We start from the raw sequence: 19,550 nt of genomic DNA, 5'->3' as shown, positions 1-19,550 counted from the left end.
ACTTCTACTCCACTACATCTCACAGGCAAATATTGTACTTTTACTCCATTATTTGAAAATTTTAGATTGTAGATTTGTAGATTTTGATTATTATTGCAAAACACACATTAACCACTTCACCCCTATATACATTTAAGCCATTTGAAAATATCAGATCTACAAGCTCACAATGCGTTGCAGATCTGCTATTTAAAAAGATTTTCATACATTTTATACATTTGAAACGGGACATTCTGCATAATGAGTGCTTTCTACTTTTGGTACTTTAAGTACATTTTGATACCCATGCTTGTGTACAGTCAAAAACATAACATTTGTGACTTGAGTCCAAGTCAAGTCTCGAGTTCACACCTCTGGTATGCAGCGGTGTAAAGTAACTAAGTACATTTACTCAAGTACTTTACTTACAATTTTGAGGTATTTTACTTTACTAGAGTATTTCCAGTTTTACTGGAATTACAAAACATACCACATTCCGCCTTATATACTTGGGCTATTTGAAAATAGCAGATCTACAAGCCCACAATGCGTCGCTTTGCAACTTGTTGCGAGCTTGCAGATCTGCTATTTTCAAAAGATCTTTTAAACATTTTACACATTTGAAAACTTGTGAATTTGGACATTGTGCATAATGAGTACTACTTTTGGTACTTTATGTACATTTTGATACCAATACTTTTGTATATATGTTTTACTCAAGTAAAGTAAGAACATTGAGTACTTTTTCCACCATTGGTGAACTGAACTGATAGGAGATCTACATCTCTATTATTATACACAGTAGATAACTGGCATAGGCTAGAGAGAGAGAGAGAGAGAGAGAGAGAGAGAGAGAGAGAGAGAGAGAGAGAGAGAGAGAGAAAGAGAAAGAGAAAGAGAGAGAGACACACACACACACACACGCACGCACGCACGCGCGCGCACACACACACACACACACACACACACACACACACACACACACTCTCTCTCTCTCTCTCTCTCTCTCTCTCACACACACACACACACACACACACACACACACACACACACACACACACACACACACACACACACACACAGATAGATAGACAGACAGACAGACAGACAGAGAGAGAGTTAAACACGTGGTTGATGGAGGGAGGGTGGAGTGAGACAGAAAGAGGGGATATGACGCTGCATGACTGCCAGTACATAACACACACACAGCCAAGCTCAACCAACCTCAATCTGTTTGCCTTCATAGCTAGTCGCCGGTGGGCGATCATTATTAATATATCATCATATTTACTGTAGTGTGGAGCGACTAGGACACACCAGCTGAACACCTGCTTTGTCCTTCAAGGTAACAACAACAACAAAAGCCATTTGAAACGATCACACGCTTGGGGAAAGTTGATTTCCTTTTTTTTTTTTAGACTCGAAACGTGGACAACGTGTCACCACCATCACCATCATCATCCACCACTTCCACTACCACTAGAGAGGTAGAGCTTTGATCGTCCAGTAAAATAGATACAGCCATTACGGTGGAAATGAAACTGTTACTTTATAACGGATGCGTTTATTGGTGTTTTCTGCGTGCAAGTGGAGGCGATCGTGCTGCAGTTTTTTTTAATGTGCGGTTCCCATGACGAAATAGAGCTGAATAGCCTTGGATCCAGACTATCATAGATGTATATTTGATCAATGTTGACGTTTGCATGTCATAGAGAAAGTAAAAGTCAGACTCGATCAGAATACATCTATGATGGTCTTGATCCAAGGCTATACTAGCTGATCATGCTACTGTGTGCTGCTAACCAACCATAGCAGCACATGTGTGTGTGGTGGTGTGTCTGGTCAAGCCCGTTTAGAATGCTTATGGTTGTTGTGGCTTGTGGCGCCCCAAAAATAGCAGATCTACAAGCTCACAACCTTGTAGATCTGCTATTTTTGAGCTTGTACGTCTTGTGTTTTTTGTTCTTTTTTTTAGCTTCTAGATCTGCTAGTTTTGGTGCAACAGCCGAGCAGAAATAACGCTTTCTTTCTGCACTATAATAGCCTTGTGGATCAACACTATCATCGATGTAGTTGATCGAGTCTGACTTTACTTTCGTATACAATACGATGCAAATGTCAGAATCTATCAAATACATCTATGATGATCCAAGGCTATACTACTGCTAGCCCTGGTCCAGAGCGTTGAGTTAGTGGCCCTGGAGGACCCTGGGCTCTGCGCTTGTACAAGGAATTCCAGTGCCCTGCGAGGGCTCCTACAGTAGTGAAAATAAACAAAACCATTTCGCTACTCACCGAAACAAATGCTGTTTTGTATTGTTGAAAGTCTATTCTCGGAGGTGGGAAGCCTCTCAGCACCCCACCTACTCTGTAAAATACACTTTTTGGGCAGAAAATAAAATATGTCCCCGAGACGGAAATTATTTTTATTTACTCCACAGTGCCCTCTACAGATTTGGTTAATGGTAAGTTCAAATCCTCCAGATCTGTAGAGGGCGCAGTGGAGTAAATACAAATAATTTCCGTCTCGTGGACATATTTAATTTTCTGCCCAAAAAGTGTATTTTACAGAGTAGGTGGGGTGCTGAGAGGCTCCCCACCTCCGAGAATAGACTTTCAACAACACAAAACAGCCTTTGTTGCGGTGAGTAGCGAAATGGTTTTGTTTATTTTCACTACTGTTGGAGCCCTCGCAGGGCAGTGGAATTCCTTGTACAAGCGCAGAGCCCAGGGTCTAACGCTCTGGACCAGGGCTATATACTACTGCACACCACTTCGTTTTCTTTCGGGTTTAACGAAATGAAAACATTGATATTTTTTTACAACAACCCAATCTGACAGCATTTGTTTTTATGTGTATCATCACGTAGCCTTTTTATTATATTCCTATTGTGGTTGATGATCAGCTATAGCCTTGGATCATGACTAACATGTATTTTTTTTTTATCGATTTTGACATACCGAAAGTAAAAGTCAGACTCTATAAAATACATCTATGATAGTCTTCTTGATCCAGGCTAATGATTAGCCATGTATTAGTTTCTGTCTCATCAGAGATGACGGTGTGTCCTCCTCATCATGCACATTAGCATTGTTCAGTGATATAACAACTCTAATGGGCCTGGATGAGGTAAATCCATTCTTATCTTTATGGCCGATTATTAAATCACTAGGCTATCAAATCTTAGACGCACGCAGCAAAATATGCAGATTTATTATGAACTCTGGAGTGTGACATTCCACCCAGCATATATGGGTCAACGTGTCAAATTGAAATTGAAAGGACATATGGGTGTAATAATCTAAAGGTCAGAGTTAGACATATTGTCAGTCACAGTAAACACAGTGCTGTGTGCATCCATGATCCATGCTGTGCTGCTGGCACACTGACTGCTACTGTGGGTTAGGCCTATAAATAAACTTGCTTGGCAGAGATGAGAATTCCTTATTAACTTATTAACCTCATAACTGCACTTATTTATTATTATTATTATTATTATTATTATTATTATTTTGTGTAGACATCAAAGACAGCCTTGTGAGTGTGATGCAACTTAATACATACACTGTCTCCAGCAGATACATAGGTATATGTTCACCTACACCTAATGTAGGTCACCAGGCCAATAGTTGAGCAGAGTTAAATATGTCATTATTTATTAGGTGTGCCTGCGTACTGATCCTACATGTCAGAGATATGTAAAGGTACATATCAACAGCTATATGTTGCAAGGTTACAACCTTACAACATACAGCTGTTGATAGGTAACCTTACAACATATAGCAGTAGCTGTTGAATTGATAGGTAACCTTACATATATGTATATAGCCTATGTGCTGTTGATATGTAACCTTACAACATATATAGCCTATGTGCTGTTGATATGTAACCTTACAACATATATAGCCTATGTGCTGTTGATATGTAACCTTACAACATATATAGCCTATGTGCTGCTAATATGTAACCTTACAACATATAGAGCCTATGTGCCCGTATAGCTGTTTATTATGATCAGTTAATGGGTCACCCATATTTAAGTCTAGCTGCAGCAGTGATAGCTGATAGGCCACAGTGTCAGCAGCAGCACGCATGACGTCACCACTACGGCTTCCGTGTTTGTGTTGCAAGGAAGGACTGACTACATTTTTTTTCATTCTTTATGACCTGGTTTGTTTCCTGTAAAGACAGACAGTGGCTCCACAACCTTTTTCTGGATCAGGGCCCTCTTGAAAAGCGTTTGCGGGCCCACCCATAAGTGGTCAGATGGGTGGGCTGTGTGCATTTTTAGAGTTACTATTAAACTGTTTATTTTGATGATCAATCAATCAATAGTGTTCCTGCTTGGATCAATGGAACTATAAGTGAAAACACATTTTAACAAAGAAAAACTAGCTTGTCATTTATTTTACCTTTAAAAAAAAAAAAATGTTATAATATCATGCTGTAATAAATACAGCGAGTGGTTTTTTGAGGTGCTGCAGAATGCTGTCTGTCTCTCCAGGAGGTACACAGTGTCTCTCTGCAGACTGAAGGCGAGAGAGACTGCAGAATGCCGTCTGTCTCTCCAGGAGGCACACAGTGTCTCTCTGCAGACTGAAGGAGAGACGGCAGAACAGAGATACCAGTTTTTCCTTCCCGATACCCATAACTTGCGCATCGGTTTTTTAAATTAAATAGTTTGAGAACCACGGATCAAAATTCCATTAATAATTGTGCAGCTACATAGTAAACTAATCATGTAAATGGTACAGAGAGTATAAAACAGTCAGAAACAAATCAACTGAAACATTAAAAATATTACTGTGAATGAAATGTGATAAATTACGTGGTCTCGGCATGAGACTGGCATTAGACTGGCATACTTAACCGATACCAGCATTTTAGGCAGTATATCGGCAGCTTTTCCGATACTGTTATCAGAAAACAACTCTATACTGCAGAATGCTGCCTGTCTCTCCAGGAAGCATACAGTGTGTCTGTGTCTCTCTCTCTCTCTCACTGCTGCCAGGTGCACTGACCCGGTGCTGGCTGACTGGAGAAGATGTTTCTGTTGCTATGGTTACGTCTTTTATTTCTGAGAAGGTCATATAAGCTCTTGTCGGTGAACAGGCTGTATAGCTGCTCCTCACCGGACAGGCCGGCCACCAGCATTTATCGTTTTTTAACCACTTAACCCTGTGTATGCTTATTGATCGGGGGTCCCCCAGGGGTCTATATAATACTAGGCCCCCCCTCCCCCCCTTTTTCCCCTCCACACCAAAACATCTTCACCGAAAACGCCCTGTCTACACGAGCTCACAACTTGTAAGCTTGTGTAGATCTGCTATTTTCACCAAAGAATAGGGACGCTCGGGTTCATGGTGGTTAATGCAATTTCTTTAAAAAAGAAAATACAGGCCAACAGAAATTCACAACAAGCTCTGCGATCGAGAATTGGACCACAGCTACACTTGTAACTGCCCCCCCCCCTTTTCTTTTACGACCAAAAAAAGAAACTACGCAAACAAACATACATGTGTATGTACAATTTACACATGCACCATCATATCAGCCCTTGGGTTTATACTCCATCTCTATGGTCAAAGTCAAATAATATCACAATCATCTCTGACCAAATACCTCAATACTTTCACAATATTGTGGGGATTATTATAGGTGCTTTCACAAAGTATTTATTTACACAATGAGATGTTTGATAATCACCAGTAATGCCTGTCTAATAACGCAAGTGGGTAAAGGCAACTAATAGCACAGTCGGGTCAGAATATTGCATAAATAATGCATATATCATGATATCCAATATCCCTTAAGTCTCATATCACAATATCAATATTGATATATTGCCCGAATCTTCAAGCTAATGTCACGTTGCGACATTGGCTTGAAAATCGTCTCTTTTCCTCATGCTACTCCGTCGATGCTACAAAGTATAATTTAGGCTCGAGTAGAACTTATGGCACAACAGTATGATCAGTTATGATTACTAATCTGTGTGGTTTCTCTTTCAACAGCATGGCAGATTATTTGATTAGTGGCGGTACAGGCTACGTCCCTGAAGATGGACTCTCGGCTCAGCAGCTCTTCTCCGTCTCAGACGGCCTTACATACAAGTGGGTTCAGCTTCCTCTTCATCACTCAAATGTTATGCACTAGACCAGTGATTCTCAACCTTTATAACGTCAAGTACCCGCAGTTTGATATGCATTAGGCCACAGATCCCCCCCATTTGATATTATCTCCGGGACCCCAGTCTACACTGTAAAAATCCTCTGTTATTTTAACTCAAAGAGTGTATGTATGGAACCAAATTGACCCATTAGGGTGCAATCGGTTCCATTTGTACACTCTTGGAGTCACAGACCCACAAGGGCCCCTCAAGGACCCCTGGGGGTCCCGGCTGGACACAGTGTTGAGAACCACTACACTAGACAAGTAAAATAAAATGTAAACATTAGAGATGTACCGATACCATTTTCGGCAGCTCCAAGTTAGTTAAATAATGTAAATTGTACAGTAAGAATATAAAACAGTAGTGCAACATCAATTTAAAATATGGCTGTAAATGAAGTCTCATCATGTGATAAATTACATGGTATCGGAATGGCGTAGACGGTCATACTCACCGATACCAGCATTTTGGGCAGTATCGGCAGCTTTTCCGATACTGGTATATCGGTATCGGAACAACTCTAGTAAAAAAAAGATTCTCGTGATGTCAGAATCTTCATTGCTGCGCACACACACCGGCAGTGGTGTAAAGTAACTAAGTACATTTACTGAAGTACTGTACTTAAAGTACAATTTTGAGGTATTTTTACTTTACTGGAGTATTTCCAATTTTTAGTACTTTTACTTCTACTCCACTGCATCTCAGAGGCAAATATTGTACTTTTACTCCACTACAATTATTTGAAAACTTTAGTTACTTTGTAGATTTAGATTATTATTACAAAACATACATTACTCACTTCAGCCCTATATACATTTTGGCCATTTGAAAATAGCCGATCTACAAGCTCACAATGTGTCACGATGCAACGCGTTGTGAGCTTGTAGAGCTGCTATTTTCAAAAGATTTTTATACATTTGAAAACTTAAAATGGGACATTCTGCATAATAATAATAATAATAATGAATTGCATTTTTATAGCGCTTTTCCAAGTGCTCAAAGCGCTTTACAATGGTTCATTCATTCATGCGGGGGCACTTTCCACTTTTGGTTCTTTAAGTACATTTTGATACCAATACTTTTGTACTTTTACTCAAGTAAATTTTAAATTCTGGACTTTTACTTGTAACAAAGTATATCTACATTGCAGTATTGATACTTTTAATTAAGTAAAACATTTGAGTACTTTTTCCACCACTGGCGCACACACACCGGTGGGTGGGTGGGGAGGTGGGGTGGGGTGGGGGTTGTGTGTGTGAGCCGGACCCGCTTTGTAACGGCAAACACATTTTGAACCAGCAGATCTGACCAACAGTGCGTTGTCTCGGACGGTCAAACGGCTGAAGAGCTTTGCTCTAAAGGAGACGGGTTGACTTACAAGTGAGTAGAACAGTCGACTTCTAACAATTTTGTCACTGTATTGTGAAAAGAAAAGAAAGAAAAAAAACGTGTCTCTCCCCAGAGTTCAAACAAGGGGAAGCAGATTATTGTCCCACTAAAAGCTCTTCCAGTTGAATAAGACAGTACTGGTAGTTTTTTGGAGTCATGCCAAATTCTTTAACCTGATGTGCTGGTGTTAGTATGATTGTACTGAATGGCATGCGTGAATGCTGAAGCTAATCTTGGTGACAGGGGATGATATTTGCTTCCAGCAGTGATATTGCATAATCTGCAACTAACACTTGCTCATAAGGTAGGCGTAATTGACGCTTAATTTATGATTACTTAATACATTATTTAAGCGTTAATTAAGTGTCAATTAAGTGTTACTTAAGCATTAATTCATAATGAATTCCTTGTAATTCATAATTAATTAACATCATTAGTTAAGCAAAGTTACTTAATGCATGATTTAAGCGTTAATTTAGCGTTAATTAAGCAGTAATTAAGCATTAATTCATCATGAATTCCTTGTAATTCATCAATAATTAACATCATTAGTTAAGCAAATCTACTTAATACATGAATTACAAGGAATTCATGATGAATTCATGATTTCATTATGAATTAATGCTTAATTAACGCTTAAATAATGTATTAAGTAATCATAAATTAAGCGTTAATTACGGGTACCTTATGAGCAAGTGTTACCCTAACAATCATAGAAGTGCATGACCTGTTCTGTTGTGATTCCTCTAACAGCTTGGCCCTCAGACAGTAAAAGCTTTGTTCAAGCTCTGATTTATCAAAGCTTCATTCAGGCTCTGATCTACCAGAACTTAATTCAGGCTCTAGTTTAGATTTGTCAAAGCTTCATTCATTCAAGCTCTGATTTTAGATTTATTAGAACTTCATTCAGGTTCTGATTTGTCCGAACATTTAGGTTCTAATTGATCAGAACTTCATTCAAGCTCGTTTTTACTCACTAACTACTCATAAGCATGCATACTGTACTCTTGATTGATAACTCGTCATGCATTTTCAGCTCTTATTTCTTTAGATTGATTTCTGTTTGTCTGTCTCTTACTAATACAATAAAACAGTATCAGTCAGTTTCAATATGAGTCAGTATCAGTCATAGTGGTGTTTGATCTTATCATCACTCTCCACTGAGAAGTGTGGCTTTTATTTTGATCTTCTGTTTTGAATGGTGCATGTATATAGCGCCTTTATCCAAAGCGCTTTACATTGTGCATTACATTCACAATGTACTGTAATATCACTTGAGCCCTATATACTTTGTTGTACTACAAATAGCGAAAATGGCCAATGTTTCGACACATTGTGAGGTTGTAGATCTGCGATTTTCGCAACAAAAAAGAAGGAAACTCCAGAAAAAATGAATTTGGTAGAACCTTAGTGTGATTTATGTAGCTACCTGGGCATGATGGAAGTCCAATCATCTTTATCTTACTTCTGTTCTCCCCGAGCATAGGTAACCAGGCTTTCTTTTTTTACCCTGAACATGACACCAGAAGTAATGATTCCATTCACTGTCATTGTGTGAAGAAAAGAGTCTCAACATCACACTTGTACCAAATATACCATTGTGAGCACAATACAAAATGATAGGTCACCAACATTTCTGTAACACAATCACTTACACCGCTACCAGCAGGCAAAATAGCCTGAAAAGAAAAAGTTAAAAAAATCTGCTTTGTTTGTGTATTATGTTCTAAAGCACAGAAGCAACACAAATGGATGATCGACTGTATTTGAACTTAGACTATGGACACTTGGGTTTTACAACCCAATGTTCAACATGCAGTACAGTAGGAATAGCTTTATCCTGGTACAAAGCTTTGTTTCTTCAGTGTTCTGGCACAAATCTCAACTGTCACGGTTGTAAGATGCTTGAAATGCCTTCACTCTCTCTCCTTAAAACATGGCTTAGAGTTACATCCTGTTGGGGTCTTGAGATCTCGTGTGTCCACATTCCAGCAGCACAAGTCACGTTCAATTCATCTTAACCTGTAGCTCGTGGCTGCTGCTTTGAAAAAGGAAGGCTTTGTAATGTACTATGCAAATAGTTAATAAAGTATTCAACCAATCCATCAATCAAAATGCACTTCTGCTGTCAACTAGAGCCTGACTGATGCCAGATTTTAATTATACAATAAATAAAGAAATCAAGTAAATATGAAATACACACAAACTGAGCATTTCATTTAACCACTTTTAAGCCCTATTTAAAAAAAAAAGTCATACATAAATAGCTGCACTGTGTCACATTGCAAGCTTGCAGATCTGCAATTTTTGAACATATGAAAAAAAAGCAAGAAATCCGGACACATCTACTGCATGATTGCAGATACTGATGTTCTCAAAGTCAAATAATGTCAGATATATCGGCCGGGCTCTACTGTCGACTCTGCTCAGTGGCCTTTAGGATCATATTCATTCATATTCATGGCGCATTCGTGTTACGTCGCGGCAGCGCAATCTGATTTACTACTGGTCTCGCATGAATTCGAATTGGATGGGGGACCTTATCATTCAAGACCCCTTCCAGTGGTCACTTGAGGGAGGACAGACGAACAATCCCTCCATTTATTAACGCCCCCCCCCCCCGACTCCCATCCTAAAGTTGACTAATTGAATATGAAACGTAATGGTGACTTTGAGCCTGTGTGTGTGATTGAAGAACGTCTGGGGCTGTTAATGAAGTGCATCATGGTCAAAGTGGAGGTTGTGCACATGACCGTCCTGAGGCACACGGTCATGTGTCTGCGTGGCGGGAGGGAGGGAGGGCAGGGGCGGACCGAGGTCGGCCTTGGCGGGCCGAGGTCGAGACGAGTCCCACTCGACCTTGATTTCATCTCTGTAGAGTGGAAACCTTGTATGTGTTCATTGTCCAAAACCTTTACTCTACCATCATGTGTTCCAGTGGATCCAGTGTAGTTACTATTTAGTCACAAGCTGTGGTTAATACTTTTCATTTGGTTAAATATTTATGAAACGCACAGACGGGACGTAACCACTTTCAGCCTGGCCTCCCTATTTTGGGCATGTCATTAATTTTCAAAGATGCTGGCTGATCTAAAAGCTCACAACGTGACGTGATGCGACACACTGTGAACTTGTAGATCGGCTATTATCACTGCTTTGGTGCGACACCGTTATGTGATTTTAAGTGTAAATAAGAATATATAAAAAAAAAAGATGGAATATGGAGATGCAAGGTTTCTGCCCGACAGTGAAGATTTACAATACAAGCTACTTGTCCTCCACTTGAATCACATTTGGACTTGATTGTTATTATTTGAGCACAGAGCTGTTCTCCCTGAGTGTCTGTTCTTGAATTATCCTTGACAATCAAGTTGCATCAGTGACTCAGCATGTGTGTGTGTGTGTGTGTGTGTGTGTGTGTGTGTCGACAGGGAAGGACAGCCGGCCCTGTGGATTTTTTAAAGTTTGTGATTTGGGCCCAGTGGTTAGCCCTGTTGCCTCACAGCAGCAAGATCTTGGGTTCGAACGCCGTCAGTGATGTCCTTTTCTGTGCAGAGTTTGCATCGTTTCCCCGTGTTGCGTTGGGTTTTTGTCCGGCTACTCCGGTTTCCTCGCACACCAAAAGACATGCATGCCAGGCAGTGGTGTAAAATAACTAAGTACATTTACTCAAGTACTGTACTGTATTTGTACTTTACTTGAGTATTTTCAATTACCAATACTTGGTATACTACTTCTACTCCACTACATCTCAGAGGCAAATATTGTACTTTTACTCCACTACAATTATTTGAAAACTTTAATTACTAGTAACTTTGCAATTATCAATTATTATATTATAAAACACACATTAACCACTTTAGCCCTATTTTATACTAAGGCTATTTGAAAAAAGCTGATCTACAAGCTCACAACGCGTCTCACCGCGACGCGTTGTGAGCTTGTAGATCTGCTATTTTCAAACATTTAGTTTTAGTACTTTTACTTTTGGTACATCAAGTACATTTTGATGCCAATACTTTTGTACTTTTACTCAAGTAGATTTTGAATTCTGGACTTTTACTTGTAACAGAGTATTTCTATATTGCAGTATTGGTACTTTTACTTAAGTAAAGAATTTTAGTACTTTTTCCACCACTGATGCCAGGTACAGCGGATACTCCTGCCAGCGTCCAAGGCACTGGCATTACAAGTGGAGTTGGTACCCCAGCGCTGCAGAGTGGCAGCTCTGCTCTTTAGGAAGGGTTGAGGGTCGAATGTAGAGGACCCATTGCCCCAAGTGGACAATGAAGTCAAATAAAATAAAGGGCCCTATTTTCGCCGGTGCCTTACCCATTATCCCTAAACTTCTTTGCCATTTTTTAACTATTTTTAAAAACCTTTTTAAATAGTTCAAACTCACAATGTGTCGCACTGGCGAAAATAGGGCTCTAAATCATGATTAAGGAATTACTAAGGCGATTCATTTTATGTTAAGGTATGTGCCAGTCACAGGTGTGTGAGTGGCACCTGAGCATCGGTCCAGCGATTATCAACAGAAGCATATTGGGGAATTTTGGCAAATGTTTTGGGAGCACTATAGCACCTACACGTTTAGCTTTGTTGCTCATTCCACAATTACAAGTTATACCTCCTTGTAAAGGTGACTAATCAACGATAAAAATTATATAAAACACAATACCAATTGGTATTTTTGAAGGTGAGAAATAATCAACCTAAGTTTCCAAACTTTCTGTGAGGACTTTATATAATCTCTCTGACATTTGTCAGAGAGATGGGAGACATATGAGACATGACTGGAATCTGGTTCAAACTCGGGTCGTTAATGACTCACAAGCCGGAGCATGTGATCCGTGCACTAATGGCTGATGACACCAAGCATCAAGTTGTAAGTTCAAAAGCCTGTGCAATAGAGTTACAGCCATTTCCAGCCACTGCATGTGTACATTCTTTACATTTAATGGGATTTGTGAACTCATAACTGTCAAAAAGTCAAACATTCGATTGCTTGATCACCACAAAAACATTCACTTCGCATTCCATAACCACTTAAACCCTATACTTTGTTGACTGGAGTCCCTAAGGGGTCTACCCCCCCCCCCCCCCCTTCAGCAGCGGCCCTCTCTTACCCCTTATCCCTAAATGTTCTTTTTTTACTATTTCGGAAAAAGATTAAAAAATTGTTGAAATAGCCGATCTACAAGCTCACAATGTGTCGATGTAGATCGGCTAGTTTAACTATCTTTAAATCTTTTTCAAAATAATAAAACATGGCTAAATAGATAAGGGGTAAGGTGGCGCGCAAGATAGGGCCCCAAATCTCATAGCTGATCTACAATCTCACAATGTGACGTGTTGTAAATAGAATGTAACTATTTCCATAAATTATTTTTACAAGCCTATGTAGATTGAGTTTACTTTCATGAACTGATTGTGGGCAGGTAGAGAACTCGATGCCCTCAGGATGTTGGGACTGAAAGTGAGCAGTGGTGGAAAGTAATTAAGTACATTTATCAAAGTACTGTACTTAAGTACAATTTTGTGGTATTTTTTACTTTAGTGGAGTATTTACAATTTTCAATACTTCTACTCCACTACATCTCTGATGAAAATAATGTACTTTTACTCCACTACAATTATTTGAAAACTTAAGTTACTTTTTAGATTTATATTTGTTATTACTAAACATTACTAACCACTTAAGGTCTATATATATTTAATATATTTGAAAATAGCCGATGCGACGCATTGTGAGCTTGCAGAGCTGCCATTTTCAAAATATTTTTTATACATTTTTAACTTGTGAAATGGAACATTCTGTACAATGACTACTTTTACTTTTGGTACTTTAAGTATATTTTGATGCCAATACTTTTGTACTTTTACTCAAGTACATTTTGAATACAGGACTTTCACTTGTATAGTATACTGTATCTACATTGCACTATTGATGCTTTTACTTAACCCATTTAGACCTGAGGCCGATTCTAAAAACGCCTTCTAAGACCTAACCATAGTTTTCTGAAAACGTTCAAATTCTTACTAAAAATAAAAAATAAAAAATGATGTTACTATATTATAGCAACAGCTAATGAGACACAGAGGTGGCATCCGGATTGAAAGGTATAACAACGTATAGGTAGCAACAGGTCTCAATGGGTTAAGTAAAACATGTGAGTACTTCTTCCACCACTGAACGTGATATGCCGACATTACAGGGTTGTCTATGAAACGGAACTCTAGAAAACCTGTGTCCTTTTTTTTTTAAACTACATATTGTAACAAGAGTCCAGAACTTGGTTGTGTGGGATGGAATGTTATACTGTACAGTCACAACCAGGGATATTCAGTTCTATGCCTTGAGCAGAAATAGATTCATGTTTTCCACAGTACAGTAGAACTAGGTTGCATGCATAACAAAAACACATAAGACACTGGTAAGCAACAGGCGGCCCGTAGATCAGAACTGGCCCGCCAGCAATAAGATCTGAACTGTATAGTATTTAAAATAATTTACAATATCTTGACGGTCCCACATATTGGCTATAATGTCTAAATAGAGAATCTACCCACACCTGAATAACGCTAATTATACTCAAGGTTCAAGCTTGTGCTTTATTGTTACATCTTGTGTACAGGTACATAAGAGTAAAACTTATTTTTGTTTGGCTTCCTTCAGACAATGCAGCAGCATAGCTGCAATGATAACGATAATAATAATAAAACCATAAAAATAAAGTTTTTTAAAAGAGTGCAAAAAACATCAACTTATGTACAGTAGTTCACGTCGTGCATATAATCTTGGTATATACACCAACAGCATTTTTTCCAGTAGCTGCCACCTAACTTTATGTAAACTATCTTTATGTAAACAAACACACAGTATCTTCTATATACAGCATATTAGGTAGGAACAGTTCTAGCATACTCTTATCCAGGTTGAGAGTGAACGAAGCCTAGTTCTCATTCCATTCATCTTGGAATGCTTTCTTTGTCTTCACTGTCATCTTTCCTCTGTAGACTAGCTGGATGACAATTTTAGTTTGCTTAAAAAATATCTAATATATCCAAGAAGAGACTTTGAACATTGAAAAAGCTTGTTTTTCTCCTTCAAAAAGCTGTTTAATTGTCTGTCTCTATTGTTTTTTTTCACTTCATCAACTAAGTGTCCTCTAAATGCAAAATGATTACACTAGCATTTATATCTGTGCCTGATGTGATGACATAGGCAGTTCTATTATAAGGTGGTCTGTCGCAAGTTCCAGTTCTTAAATTAGCCATTGATTATGTTCTGGCACACTCATCTAATGGCTTACCCAAAAAAAAGGCCAAACTTACTTGCTGACATAAGACATACAGAATACAAATAAACGAATACAGGAATTACAGGAAGACTACAGGGTTGTCTGAGAGCTAGTATACTGTATTGACCGACTTTGTCTGTCTGTGGGATTGTGGACCACGCCCTTAGCGTAGCATCATGCATTTGTCTACATTTAACATTCAAATGGAGACCACATTCAAACGTTACCTAGCCAGTGTTTTTCTTAGGAGGATTTAAGGCTGTAAGTGGAGTATGAGGTTTGCATGGTTAGATCTAACTTGGCCAGTCATTTATCTCTTAAAGTCTCTTAAATAACCACTCATCAAAGGAGATGTTTGTGTATGCCTGTAATCTCGGCTGCTTTCCATGATTACATATGCTACAGTCCACCAGGGTATTTCCTGCAGCTGCTCATAAATAATATGTATATATACATACAGTACAGACGACAACGGAAAGTAGTTTGAGAGTTGGACGTGATGCAGTCTTTCTGTATGATCCTGTTGTCCAACTCAGTTGTGTGTTGGTAGGACATTAGTTAAGACCGGGCAAGCATCTGTCATTTTAGATTGTAACCACTTTAACCATTGTCTTATACTTTGGCTATAAAAAATTTGCTGATATACAAGCTCATTGCTATTTTTTAGCAAAATCATGAATTTGTGCAAATCTTTGAAAAAATAATAATATATATATATACCGTAATATATATATTTTTTTAAGTGAACATTTGTAACTCAAATCTTTGCTTCTGGGGATTCTTCTACAAATGTCTTCTAAATCCTAACAGTTTTTTGAAAAAAACGTTTTCATGTCAAGGACCACTCAAAATGATATGCATTTGGCTGCGGACCCCATCTCAAAACATTTTGTTCCAGGGACCCCCAGAAGCAAAGCTTTGAGTTATAAATGTTAGCTTTAAAAATATATATATATTCAAAGATTTGCACAAAATGTTCACGACTTTTCAAAAATAGCAGATCTACAAGCTCGTAGCACGGCACTCGGTGCCGCACTATGAGCTTGTATATCTGCTAATTTTTGAATAGCCAAAGTATAAAATATGGTTAAAGTGGTTACAACGATTATGAAGCTAATAAGCTAATAACACATTTTGCTGAGGACCCCCTGGTATCCCCCCCAAGGACCCCTGGGGGTGCCCAGGCCCCACTTTGAGAACCAATGCTTTAGGGTGTGTCTGTGCTGCTGGAGGACTGATAGTTCAGTGGCTAGGTGCTGAGGGTTTTGTGGTGGGGCCACAACTGCTGGCAGATGTTTTTGTGTGCCTCCCCCCCGGCCCTGACCGACTGTGTTGATGTTTTTGCGGGTGTCTGGACTGCGGGTAGCGGAGCTGACACAGACAGGTCTCCGCCCTCCATCCGTTCCCGTCGTTTGCTGGGGATTTATTTCAGGCCCTTTTGCTTCTCCCGTCCCACACACCCACCCACACTGGGGATGGAAGAGATGAGGGCGCTCTGTAAGAGGATAGGGCTCGCTGCTTTCTTCTAAAACGCCACTCTCTCAGCTAACTCCCACTCTGGCACTGCATTAATATCCGGAGTGTTGCAGTAATTTAACATGGAGTAGTGTAATATGCATAATGGAATGCGGCCCAAAAAAATATACATATTTTTTTAATGAATTCAAGTCTCCATGTGGTGACTAATCGATAGAAAAAAAGTTATTTTTTGGGTGAACTATCTATTTAAGCCCTATTTATATAATAGCAAAAACAGCCGATCTACAAGTACACAACATGTCGCATGGCGACGCGTTGTGAGCTAGTAGATCTGCTTTTTATTTTTTTTACTATAATGGCATGGCCAAAATGGGGACGTCGGGTTGAAAGTGTTAAACACTTTTGAGAAAAGTTTTATTTGTCACTAACTCGTACAGGTACAAGCGTGGCATATTCTGCATAGACTTTGCTAACAACATCAATATACCATAAACAAGATAATACCGGATAATTATTAGATATGTTGATAATAAAAGATAAAAAAAAAAAACGTGTGAAAAATGTGTAAGCAGGACGCTTCGGCTTTTGTGGTTCATTTTAGAGCGAGGCCACATTACTTAACTTGTTCTTTTCCAGCCAGCCCACACCCCACCACCACCACCACCACCACCACCACCTCACACCCACCCATCCGGTGACGTACAAAGCCCTCCTTATTCACCCCTCTTTCTCTTCTCTCTCGCTCTCTCTCTCTCTCCCCCCTGTCTGTTTTCTGGCCTATCTGCCAAACCACCAGACACATACAGCTGCCAGTGTGACGTGCACACATCATGCCTCCGTCTAGCTCTCATTCTGCCTCCTGTTGTAGTGCTGCTCTTGTATAAACAGCCAGAGAGAGCTGAACAATCCTCCCTGGAGCACAGGCCATTATCGTAACCCCATCAGGATGTGTGTCTCCAGGCTCTCAGCTAACCTTTTTAATTTTTTGTAGTTTTATTTTCCTTGCATCTTGTGAATCGGGATTTAGAAAAATCGTCGTTTTCGGGCTGCAAAGCCAAGGCCTAAATGAAGCTGTTGACTTGATTTGTAATGTCAAAATACAGTATATACAGAGGGAAACGTACAGTATAAGATATCCGTTAAACAGTTTATTTGGTCTCCTCACTTTTGTGTCGGCACACATCCACAGATCTTGCAGAACTTGACTGAAAATCAGCTTTATTACACAATCCATCAGAACTCACAGGAGTCTGTTTTGCTGTAGAGATTGCTACCAATCTTTCAAGATTAGGCAGTCACTTTTGGGACAATTGGCCGAATTTTTCCCAAGACTATTTAAAATGGTATACAAAAAGCCTCAGATTTCAAATGTGCTTAAAGGTAGCAGCTCCGTTTATATGTGCAGTAAGGTCTATATGTCGGAGGTTCACTCTGTACAGATAGTGCGGGAAACACAATGGTTAGTTGACAGTACTAAGCTACACGAAAAGGTTGTTGTTGGATATCAGGGTTTGGATCCTGCCGGTGAGCTTTCAACCACAGGAAAATTATGATTTTAATTTTGAACCTTTCCACTCCTCTTATCCATTTAGCCTACATTTCTGCATCTGTTGCCAGGTGTCCCATCAATTATTAACTTCTAAACATCCCATGATTGCGTAACGCTAATGCGACGACGATAACCTTTTGGTTGCCAAGCCAACAATGTAAGGTTCATACAGATTCTAGTTTAGTTTAAATACTTTCACGGCTTTGTCCTCGGATAACGTTGTCAGTCGATCGCCGTGTGGTTTGCCTATGTCCCAGACTGTACAGTTTAGCCTGTGTTTAAAGAAAGAGAGGACAGCATGGTTTCATTGTAAATATTGACGCAAGGTGGCCTTAGCTGTAGGGGTTCAGAGAAGGGAATTGGAACGTTGCCGGTTCACCCCCCGGTCTGCCCGGTCTGTGTCGAAGTTGAACTTCGGGCCCTGTATTAATGGCACGTAATAGTTAGGACAGAGAATGGAGAATAGAAGGCAGAGGACACACTTCTAATGTGTGCAGATGTACTCTGACAAAGACCCCAATAGCAACTAAAGGGGGGCCTCGGGCCTGTATTATAATTTCTTTATTAAATTACACAATTGACTTTGTTTTGCTGGTAAAGCCTCGTGAGCAATGACCTCTGACCTTCCACTGCGTTTTTGTCTTTCAGTGATTTCCTGATCCTGCCCGGCTTCATCGACTTTACCTCCGACGAAGTGGTGAGTGTCTCCATGTCCGAGGAGGGATAAGGACGGAGGAATTTCGCCCCGACGGTTTTATTACCTTTCTTAAGATGTTATGATATCCTAGGAGGAGTGGTACAGTAGAGAAATGTCACAACTCCATAACGGGTCCGCCGCAGTTAAAACCCCCCCACCTGCCGTCCTTGCTCTAAATCGCGTATTTTAATATTTTTTTTTAAAGTTTTTTTTTGGAAGAGCTCTGATGTTAACAAATCGAGTGCCAGAGGTTTTTTAAAACGGGGTACATCCAGTGCCAGCGTTCCTTACCGTTTACGCCGATCGTTTTAGAGCTGCAGAAGCCTCCACGAGGACCCGGATGTAAACAAAGGGTGTCTGGGCAATGGCCGAGGGTCCCGACTAACGACTGGAACAATAATATTTCTAACGCGATCCGCCATTGCAGAGTGATCGCCCGTCGAAAATGGCTATGTTTTCACCACTGTAAAAAAGTATGGAGATATGGTCCTTTTTCTCCAAATCCTATCATTGAAGCGGACGGAAGTTACGTTTTTTTGGGCTCACGTCACAGCCGTCAATTCCATTTTAAAGGGACCTAGGATCATTCCTAAGTTGCGTTAGAACGCCCCTTGTGGGAAAAAAAACGATTTAAAATACGCGATTTAGAGCAAGGACCATAGGCGGAGGGTTTTTTAACTTCGCCGGACCCGTTATGGACTTTTGAAATTTCTGTATTGTACTACCACTCCTAGGATATCAGAACATCATAAGAAAGGTAATAAAACCGTCGGGCGAAATTGCCATAATTAAACATAAGGACAGTGTCCACTTCTTTTTTCATGAGTGCTGTGTTCAGTTTCAGAATTATTATCAGAACCACTTTTTGGATGGGAACTAGGACAAGATGCTTATTTAGATCATTGGTTCTCAAAGTGGGGGGGGGGGCAGGGGCAAATTAAGTTAATAAAGCGTCACAATCATTTTAACCCCTCTATCCA

General features: G+C 39.7%; 1 protein-coding gene across 3 annotated transcripts in view; it reads left to right on the top strand.

Moving 5' to 3' along the window:
* Positions 1 to 1,179: 1,179 nt before the first annotated feature.
* Positions 1,180 to 19,550, top strand: part of impdh1b (IMP (inosine 5'-monophosphate) dehydrogenase 1b) — a gene marked incomplete at its 3' end in the record, with an annotated part of 41,848 nt that continues 23,477 nt past the window's right edge. For 2 of the 3 annotated variants that reach the window (XM_080421645.1, XM_080421646.1), the window contains exons 1-3: positions 1,180 to 1,324; positions 5,995 to 6,093; positions 18,522 to 18,570. In XM_080421645.1, coding sequence (XP_080277771.1) covers positions 5,996 to 6,093; positions 18,522 to 18,570 — 147 coding nt within the window. In that variant the 5' untranslated portion in view covers positions 1,180 to 1,324; position 5,995. Of the gene's footprint in view, positions 1,325 to 5,994; positions 6,094 to 7,454; positions 7,533 to 18,521; positions 18,571 to 19,550 lie in introns of all 3 variants that reach the window. The other variant, XM_080421644.1, reaches the window with a different exon arrangement.

Source organism: Gymnoscopelus braueri (assembly GCF_963280865.1).
Source record: "Gymnoscopelus braueri genome assembly, chromosome: 23".
Taxonomy (NCBI): domain Eukaryota; kingdom Metazoa; phylum Chordata; class Actinopteri; order Myctophiformes; family Myctophidae; genus Gymnoscopelus; species Gymnoscopelus braueri.
This window is presented reverse-complemented; position numbering and strand designations above follow the sequence as displayed.